The sequence below is a fragment of the Hordeum vulgare genome, chromosome 2H (genome assembly GCF_904849725.1).
Source record: "Hordeum vulgare subsp. vulgare chromosome 2H, MorexV3_pseudomolecules_assembly, whole genome shotgun sequence".
In the NCBI taxonomy this organism is placed as follows: Eukaryota; Viridiplantae; Streptophyta; class Magnoliopsida; order Poales; family Poaceae; genus Hordeum; species Hordeum vulgare.
Window position 1 is genome coordinate 147,786,610 of NC_058519.1, and position 10,185 is coordinate 147,796,794.

Consider the following 10,185-nt stretch of genomic DNA (forward strand, 5'->3'; position numbering starts at 1 on the left):
ACAACAAGCCTTGCGCATGAAAGGGTTCAATGAAGCCTGGAGGGCGCAGGTAGATACCTTTATTCAAAAGGGTGGTGTAGGGATAAAGATGAATGATGACATGGGTCATTATTTCCAACCCTACAAAGGATTAAGACAGGGAGATTCGATGTCCCCAATTTTATTCAACATAGTGACTGATATGTTGACTGCTCTCATAGGATGAGCTAAGGAGAACACTCTTATTGGGGGACTGGTTCCACATTTGGTGGATGGCGGGGTGTCCATCTTACAATATGCAGACGACACAATCATTTTTATGGAACATGACATTGCCAAAGCTAGAAATATGAAGTTAATACTATGCTTGTTCGAACAACTCTCGGGACTAAAGATTAACTTTAAGAAAAACGAATTGTTCTGCTTTGGGCGAGCTAAGGAAGAACAAGAAGCATACAAGCAATTATTCGGTTGTGAGATGGGCTCTTTACCGTTTACTTACTTGGTTATTCCTATCCATCACCGGAAACTAACAAATCAGGAATGAAAATGCATAGAGGATCGGTTTGAAAAAAGATTAAGTTGCTGAAAGCGAAAACTTATGTCATATGGGGGCCGGCTAGTGCTTATCAACTCAGTGTTGACAAGCCTACCTATGTTTCTACTATCCTTTTTCGAGATACCAGTAGGGGTACGAAAAAGACTTGACTTTTACCGATCTCGGTTTTTTTGGCAAAATGATGAGAGTAAGAAGAAATACAGACTTGCCAAATGGGACATGATGTGCAGATCGAAAGAGCAGGGCGGGTTAGGGATAGAAGATTTACAGATTAAAAACATTTTCTTGTTAAGCAAATGGATTTATAGATTGTCGGTGAGGACGAAAGGAATGTGGGTACAAATTTTACATAATAAGTACCTACAAACCAAAACGCTGGCTTAAGTTACAGTGAAACGTTCGGATTCACCATTCTGAAAAGGCTTAATAAAGACAAAAGAAGCCTTCTTTCATAGGGTGAAGTTTCACGTAGGCAATGCTAACATGACCAGATTTTGGGAAGATACGTGGTTAGGAGAGACACCACAATCTACGCAGTATCCGATATTATATAATATTGTGCGATGTAAAAAAGCTTATGTCGCTACAATTTTGCAGACAACTCCTATTAATATTCAATTTAGGAGGTCCCTGATAGGAGAACGGCCAACCACACACTATCCAATGAAAATTAACTACAAGTGATAGTTTTTTAGTGAAATCAATGTATGCACACCTTATTAATACCGGAACAATTCCATCTCTTCACAAATTTTAAAAATTAAAGTACCACTGAAAATCAAGATTTTCATGTGGTTTCTTCATAAAGGGGTAATACTAATGAAAGATAATTTGATTAAAAGAAGATGGGTCGGTAATCCTAGATTATGTTTTTGTGACAACAACGAATCAATCAGACACCTTTTTCTCAAATGTCCTTTGGCTAGACTTTTATGACGTACTATAACACTTTATTAAGTATGAACATGTTATTTGGGACGTGGCTCAACGGGTGGAAGCCAACACAACTACGCACATTTGGATAGGGTATGTGCATTTTTATGGGCTATATGAAATAACAAGAATGATACGATTTTTTTACAACAACAGCTTCAACAATTTCTTACATGTCATATACAAAGCAATTGCTTGGATCCGTACATGGTCGTTACTCACGTCTGCGGAGTCCAGGGAGCGTTTGGTTACTGGATGCAACCGGTGAGAGACGGCAGCACAAACCATGTTCAACCGAATGGATGACAGCAAACTAACAGGCTAGGTGTATAATCATAGTCTGAGATTGATATGGCCAAAGATATGGCCAAGGATGGCATGTAATTTTCATTTATTTTTTTGAGCCTTTGTGTTCCAGTTGAACCTTGCACTTTGTTTGAACTTGTTTGTCTATATAAAATGGCTGCATGCATCACCACGATGCAGAGGCCGGAGCTCTCCTCCTTTTCTAGAAAAAATATACAAAGGTGAGAAACTTAACTAATAAGAAAATAATATTTGTTCAAGTGTTGTATATTAAAGGACTGAAACTTCTGAACATTCAGAACACACTTTAAATATGAACCTGGCCAAACCAGGAGAAAATCATCATTTACCTTCGCGGCCTTCACTCGAGACTCATGGTCATGGAAGGTTGAGGGGTGACCAAATGGCAAATGTCAACTGAATAATTCAACTCTTCATTTACTATTTCCTTGCTGTCTCTAGTTGCTGTTTAAGACGCCCGCTAATCTTAGGAGAACTAATTGCCAAGTGCCTAATGTGACCGCTGTGTTCGTATATAGCCCCAGCTTTGATATTTGAAAACAGTGCAACTAAGATGCAGTGCTACAAGATTAAACCAGCAACAAGATTAATGACCACCTTGAACTCTCAATCTCTCAGGATGTAGAGGGCCTCGGTAGTTCCTCCAGCTTCACAACAGGTTTCTTTTGCTTTGGGTGGTTCTCAAGTACGTTGATGAGATCAGCCTTCAATGCTTCATCACTGGAACCCTTGAGCAAGACTTCCTTCAGTTCAAGTAAATAGTTCAGGCCTAAGAAGGACGAGCCACTAGAGCAGTCGACCTTCAGCTGCTCAAGTTTCTTCATTGTTTTTTCTCCAAAACTAACTTTTGAGCTGGAGCTGCAAGCAATCTCGAAGATCTTCATTTTCTTGAAAGAGTCTTCCTCTAGGTCATTCATAATGACAGACAAATCGAGCTGATTATCTTGAGGATGGTCAACACGAAGACGTAGAACACATAATCCTGGCAGCTCGCTTAGGATCTTGATGACACCCCTCGTTGGTTTCCTTCTTCCTACTGGCGGCGCACCTTCCGAGTGCGGGGAGACATTATCTTCCATCAATTTGGCTATTTCCAAATCCATCTTTGCAAGCATAGTGAGCTGCCCACTCCAGTTTGGCAACCGGTCTCCAAGCCCATGCAGTTTAAGGCTCCTCAGGCCATTCAAAGGCAGCGGTACGTCATTCAAACAACCTTGATTGTTGTCCTCGAGCCGCACCGACAGTGATTCCAGATGGACAAGAACTGAGATTGCACGGAAAAACCCATTGCTGTTATTCTTGTTGATGCCAGACACTCCGAGTTTGCGCAAATGGGTGAGCTTATGGAGATCTTCTAGGACGGCCTTTGTCCCTGAAGCACTGACATTGACAACACCAAGCGTATGCAATGCCGTCAGTTTCCCAATCCCTGGAGGCACCACAACGCCAACCAGGTGACGACCACCGCAGCACTGGGACAGCTGGGGCACTAAATGATGTGGTGTTGGTGCTTTACTCGCTGGAGCAGTGGTTCCCGCACGGATGTACTGCAGTTTCTCTAACTTGGTGATGTTCACCGGCAGGGTGACTATGGAGGTGTGTCTAACATCAAGAGTCTGGAGCTGCCTCAGACCTCCTATTGAACTCGGCAGATGGCAGATTTCATGGCATCCTCGCAGTGAGAGGAACTTGAGGCGACACATCAACTTCACAATCTTCTTGAGGTCGCTATACTCTAATTCTGATGCACCCTCTAGATCAAGCACCCGAAGAAGCCTCATACTTTCAGAGACGAAGAATGATTTCCAGAGCCCAAACACCGTGAGTGACCGGAGGCGTGAGAAGTCAATGCTCTCGAACACAATTCTATCTCTGACCCAGCTCTCTAATATCACAAGGTGACGCCCTGTGCGTTGGGTGGTTAAGGCACAACTGCCCCTAAGTTCAAACACAAGGTTCTCTTCCATTTGGCGCGAGACAATATACTCACGGAAGAAGCCATTGACTTGGCAAGAGACCATCCTTGTGCCACCCAAACCCAACGCAGATGCCTGCTGGATTATACTCAGATTAATGAGGTCACAGAATTGTTTCTCCCCAGTCATCTCTGCAGATTCTTCATGGCTGTCCCTGGAGTAACCCTCAGCAATCCACCGCCTTACTAGTCGCCTCCGCCGTATGAGGTGGTTTCGAGGGAAAATTGGTAGATATAAGATACATGGCTTGAGAGAATCTGGGCAGTTGCGGAAGTACGAGTTCATCCAACCAAACAGACCCTTTAGACTGTCAAACTCTCCGTTGTTCTCGAGCTCTAGCATGAACTTATTTTTGGTAGAAAGAGTATGTTTCCATCGATCTGTATTTTTGGCGAACACGACGGCTACCTCAACTATAACTTTCGGAAGTCCACCACATAGTGAAGTAAGTTCTTGTAGCTCTGCGACTTCACTCTTCTTGGATACCTGTAATTCCAACAAATTTATATTCACATCAGTCAGAGTGCCAAAGTAAAATACACTGAAGTTTCATATTGTTTGCTAGACATAATGCACATTGTACTCCCTCCGTCACTTATTTTGGGAAAGAGGGAGTATATCTTAATTTTGAATGTATGATGCCATGAAGTCAAAAAGACAAAGGAGAGTAATGTCACTATTTAGGTAGCACAAGCATCCTACTGTAACCAAACTAGAAAAAGAAATACTTCAACTTATCTACAATACAGTTTGGAGACATCAAGGATATCAGGTGTGACCCCATGTATTACACGGGCTTCCCTGAAACAAACACATGGTGGCAGATCCGAGGTGCGGTGAGAAAATCATAGAAAAATGGGGATCATAGAAATGGAAGAATCAAGCATTTCACCAAATATAGTATCATCAATTGTTTACGGAAACAGTAAAAACATTTACTACATCACTAATATGCTACTTCCTCCGTCCCGAAATATAAGTCTTTGGAGAGATTCCACTATGAATTACATACGGATTTATATGAACATACTTTAGAGTATAGATTCATTCATTTTGATCCGTATGTAGTCCATAGTGGAATCTTTAAAAAGACTTATATTTAGGAACGGAGGGAGTGGATGATACCTCACGTGTTGCCGAGGGAATAAGTTGCATTATCTTTCAATGTGATTTTGTAGTATGGAACGTTAATATTTGGATTAATAATATACAAATAAAAACTGAAAATGCATATTATCTATTGTATTTGATTATTGTATAGTTGAAAAAATATTTATGTAGTGGGTATCAACATTTTTTTTGCGGGTGAAACTATTTAGGTATATAGCATATGTACAAAGAGTTCAAATTAGCCTAATTAAAAGAAATTACAGGGTTTGTGACCAGATAGAAAAAGGAAGTGTTGTATTTACACTTTTTCCTTGAAAATCAATGACATATGGGAAAATAAAATAGAGAATGATACTGCGAATCTTGGCACACACAGTACTTTCAAGGCTATGCAGGATCTATATATGACTGTTTCTCAAGTGCAGATATAAGTTACATATGAATTATGTGGCATGTTATATGTATCTGGAACGTCAACGTGATCCATTGTTCTTTTAAAAAAAAAATTTGACTCTGATCTGTTCCCTTAGCTTGGGACCGCAACGACATCAACGCTACATGGATAACACATTCCAGTGAATTCAGGGAGTCATTAAAATTACAAGAGAGCTTTAAGGTTTCTAATATGTCAGATACATAACATGACAGAAATTTAGTATTCAAAGTAGATTGATAGATTACCAGTTTGTATTTTTAAAAGGAGTGCATTCCACATACTACAATACAAATGTTAAGAAAAATGAAAACAATGTAGCACACGTAGTGTACCCAACAAAACAATAGCACATGCGTAATAAAATAAGATGAGAGTGGTCAAGTAACTCCGTACAAACATGCATACAAGGAACTGGACAGAAGGAAGTCAAATGAATAGAATTAAGTTAAATTTTATGAAAAATGCACCTTCTTGAAGAGTTCAAAGGCTGTGTCAGCTTCCAAACCTTTGACATTAAACACGAGCTCTCCCTTAACTCCACGGCAATGAGAGGCCATTTCTTGTTCAATTGTAACAGCGATGATAACATTCTGACGATGAGACCCTGACACCAAGTTAGCTTTTATGAGATCCCATTCTTCTGTGGACTGCAGTCCATCAATAACAACCAGGCATCTATGCTTTTTCAGAATCTCACGACACTCAACAATGGGATTTCTGCTTCCCATCGTACACAAGTCCTCAGTCTCACCGGCTTGAAGATATTCAGAACCAAGATTGGAAAGTAAGATTCGAGAGAAGTTCCATAAATTGAAAGGATGTGATACATCCACCCAACCATACTTCTGGAATAGGATGCCTTTACAAATTCTGTCGCAGAACATGTTCATGACGAGAGCTGATTTTCCAACGCCAGCTATTCCCCACACGGACATAACTTGGTAGCTCTTGGACCGTGCCATAATTACCTTTAGACCAAGATCCTTCATTTCCGACTCGCGTCCAACCAGAGGATGCCTGTTTATCCACTTCTTGGCTGCTTCCTCCTTACAGTTGCCGACTGATACATTCTTGCTGGCGGGTGCATTATTGATCTCCCTGCCTTGATCCACATCATATCGAGATCCCTAAACATAAGTAATTACATATGTTACGAAATGTGTAATTAGTCCATTCACCAGTAGAAACAAAAACTGATGAGGTTTTGGCTAGGATTAATTACCTTTGTAAAGAAAGCGTAAATAGAGTGCTCTGCTGATAGCTGGTTGAGATGCAGCACTTGGTATGGATGTCCAACGGTCGAGCTTGCTACCTCGAACTGCTTGGTGGGCAAGATGATGCAGCTGCCATTCTTCATGTTTGGAAAGAACCTCCTGATAGCATCCCAGTCTGCCATGGAGGACACGTCCTCCAGCACCACGAGGTACCTATTTTTCATGACAAGCTGCTCGAAATCCATGAGGGGTTCTACTCCTCGCATGGCATCCATCTTCATCAGGACTTGTACACCACCTACAGAGGTCGCGTGTTCCTCACCGGGAGAGGAAGAGTTTGCGTAGAACTGGGCCGTCAAAGACCGGACGAACTGGTGGGGATCGAAGGGATGCATCAACTTCACCCAGGCACGACAGACGAAGTTTTGGCAGGCCCCTTTATCAGTGTAGGCCTTCCAGGCGATGGATGTCATCCCAAGATCTTCTCCGCCTCCGGTGCCGGTGCCCCAGATGGAGATGACTCCAAGGTCATGGTCTTTCTTGGGGAGCAGCTGGGTGAGACCCCCTTTTAGGGTGGTTCTAAACGCCGCCTCGAAGAGCCTGTTGAACGCCGTTGCGCCACCGACGGCATCGCGGGAGGAAGCCGGGTCGTGCTTGTCGGCGGCGGGCTTGGAGCCGGAGTCGCTGATGAGGTTGTAGCGCGTGTTCCTGCTGCTCACGTCCTCCACCATGGCCTTGAGCCGGTCCAGCTCGTCGACCGCCTCGTCGAGCGGCAGCGGCGCGAGATCCAGGCAGGGCGCGAGGAGCCAGCTCACGGGGTTGAGAAGGCGGAGCCACCAGCTGTTGTTCTTGTCGAGGTGGACGACGAACTCGATGCAGTCCTCCACGTCGTAGGCCAGGTCGCGGATCTGCCGCACCCAGGTCCGCACCACCGGATTCTCCAGGCGGTCGCTGTCGGCGTTGTTGAGGAAGGCCTGCATCATCTGGAACTCGCCGGTGATGAACACCAGGTTGCGCTGTGCGCTCTGCCGCAGCTTGGACTCCTCCTCGATCGCCACCTGGGCCTTGGTCAGCGCCCCATCCACCACCGACTTGGCCATGCCCACCACAAGGTCCGCCATGGCTCCGCCCCCTGCCTACCAAGCTTACAGTCAGTCAAGCAGCTTATGCTCTTCAAGATGGGCATAAAATCCAACCCGAACCCGAACCCATATAGCCCGAATTCTCAGGCCAACTCCAGCGTACTACCCATTCGAGATGTTTGTTTTGTCCACATTCTATGACGCGCCAACAAATTCTTGACCGCATCTTGTTCGCCTCATTTTCGAACACAAACATTTAAAATAGCCACGGCCCATAGTTAATGCAAGCGGCCCTAAATCACGTCGACAACACAGCCAGCCTACAAGTCCTCACCGGCAGTACAGCCGGCCTCCAAAAGAATAGGTTTTTCGTCGGCAACACAGCCAGCGGCCGGCTCACCATGCCAGCCTCCCTAGTTCAGGCCATCGAAGGTCCCGCCCAGCCCACCCTTCTGAAAGGCCTCACCACAGCCCTCGAAGATAACATCCTTCATGAATTGACCGTAGAAAGGGTCCTCGACCGTTGGCGTCGGTGTTGGCATTTCGCCGAACAGGACGTGGGGAGACGACATGATGGCCGTAGACGGGGGTCGGGCTTGCTTTCTTTGCATCTCGATGGACGGGCGGCCGCAGGACCCCGGCGTGACGTTTAGGTCGATGACGGACGAGGGGCGCGGCATCGACGACGTGATCACGCTGACTTCCGACGACCCCGACAAACGGGTTTGGGCTTGGCAGCTTAGCAGAGGGAAACCATGCAACAATGGCGTGGTCGACGACGTCGGGGAGGGGCACTTCGGAGGCCGGACGACCGACGAGCCTATGCTCATCGGACCGACGGGCGCAGCCGCGAAGCTCGTCGGACGGCACAACCCCGTCATGAGGAGGGTGTGCGCTTTGCTAACGATGTCCTCCTTCTCTTGAGCATCGGCCTTCTATCGCGCGACCTCCACCTCAGCGAGCTCGATGGCGTACGCGGCCGTGGCGTCCTTCCTCTTCGCCTCTGCCGCCTGTTCCGCCTCTTGGCCGATTCCGCGTCCAGCTTTGTGATCTTCTCCGGCGTGAGTTCCAACCGCGGCTTCATCGTGCCCTAAGGCGCCTTCTTCTTCTTCGCCTTGGTGGTCGGGTCGCCAGAATTCGGCGGGGATCGTCCATGGCGGGAGGGTGGTGGGCGGGGCGTGGAAGGGTTTTGGGGGGGGGAATGAAATGGAATGGGGCGTGGGGACGGGAAGGCCGTGCTGCTTTGTGCCACCGACGGGCGGGCCAGGGGAGGACACGCGCGCGCGTCCCGCCTGTCCGTGCGGCGTCCGTGCGCTTTCCGTTTCAACACAAAACCGGACCAAGTTTGGGTCGGGAATGGGTCGAAAGCGGACAAAAAACGGACAAACGTCCGTTTGCGCCCGCGCACTGGGCCGCGTGGCGTGTCCGTTTTGCCCCAAACACACACGGGCGGATAATATAAAGTCGCGCGCTGTAGTTGGCCTAAAAACCCAAAGATCAAATCGGGTAGCAGCTTTTGGAACTTTTGAAATAGCAACTATCTGAGCGCCCTTCTTGGGAAGCCTTACAAGGTCACTTTCAAGCGTCGTCACTTAACGTATTTTCAGCCGCAGTCACGTAGCACTCAGGATGTTTTCTTTGGATTTTATTTTTTCGCGCGAGTTTTTGGCTTTTTGAATGTTTTTTGGTGTTTTTTCGGTGTTTCGGTTTTTCAACTGTCTTTCTTACTTTTTAGATGAAAAAAATAAAAACATGTTTTTTTCTCAGGAGGCATGATTTTTTTCGTAAGAGGCACAGATTTGCTTCTGCAAGAGGCAACAAAAAAAGAGTTTTTTTCTTCTCGTGGGGCATGTTTTTCTTTCGCGAGACGTATGAATTTTCTTCCGCTTGAGGCATGGTCGTGCTTCTCATAAACGAAAAAAAATGTATTTTCTGTTTTTTTCTTTTTGAGAGGCACAGTTTTGCTTCCACGAGAAACACGAATTTGCTTCCGCGGAAGGCACAACAATGCTTCTCGAAAACGAAAAAACATGTTTTTTGTTTTTTCTTTCCCAAGATGCACGATTTTGCTTTTTCGAGAGGCGTGATCGTGCCTCTCGGAAACGAAAAAACATAATTTTTTTTCCTTCTGCAAGAGGCATGGTTTTTTCGTCTATTTTTTTCCTGAAAAAATATTCGTCAAGTAGCAATCTATTTTTAGTGGCACACCAAAAGAGCTTCAAACTTCTGGACAACATCATGGCAAACTATTCTTAATGGCATATCGAAAGAGCTCCAAGTGGTAACAAGGTAAATTCTATTAAGGAAATCGCTACCTTGAGTGAAAAACTGGATGCTCTTATGAATTTGGTTGCTAATAAAAATGCTCATGTTGATATTAATGACATGCCTTTGTCTACTTTGATTGAGCAAAATTATAATACCATTGATGTGGATTTTATCTCGCGAAATAATTTCAATAACAATGCCTATAGGGGTAATTTCAATGCTAGGCCTTATTCTGGTAATCCTTCTAGTGGTTATGACAATTCTTATGGAAATCATTCTATCAATAATAATAAATTCTCCT

At 45.0% G+C, this 10,185-nt stretch overlaps 1 protein-coding gene across 3 annotated transcripts; it reads right to left on the reverse strand.

The window, feature by feature from the left end:
* Positions 1-1,593: 1,593 nt before the first annotated feature.
* LOC123425602 (disease resistance protein Pik-2-like) lies at positions 1,594-7,753 on the reverse strand. Of its 3 annotated transcripts, none has more exons than XR_006621865.1 (4): positions 6,543-7,753; positions 5,788-6,447; positions 2,128-4,260; positions 1,594-1,974 (listed from the first exon to the last, which is right to left on the reverse strand). XR_006621865.1 is itself a non-coding variant. In XM_045109292.1 (3 exons), exons 1-3 carry the CDS (start codon positions 7,653-7,655, stop codon positions 2,413-2,415), a joined length of 3,621 nt encoding a protein of 1,206 aa, XP_044965227.1. In that variant the 5' UTR covers positions 7,656-7,753; the 3' UTR covers positions 2,090-2,412. The 3 variants fall into 3 exon arrangements, 1 of the variants encoding a protein (XP_044965227.1); XR_006621864.1 differs by having other exon boundaries at positions 1,594-1,979; XM_045109292.1 differs by lacking the exon at positions 1,594-1,974 and having other exon boundaries at positions 2,090-4,260.
* Positions 7,754-10,185: the final 2,432 nt, after the last annotated feature.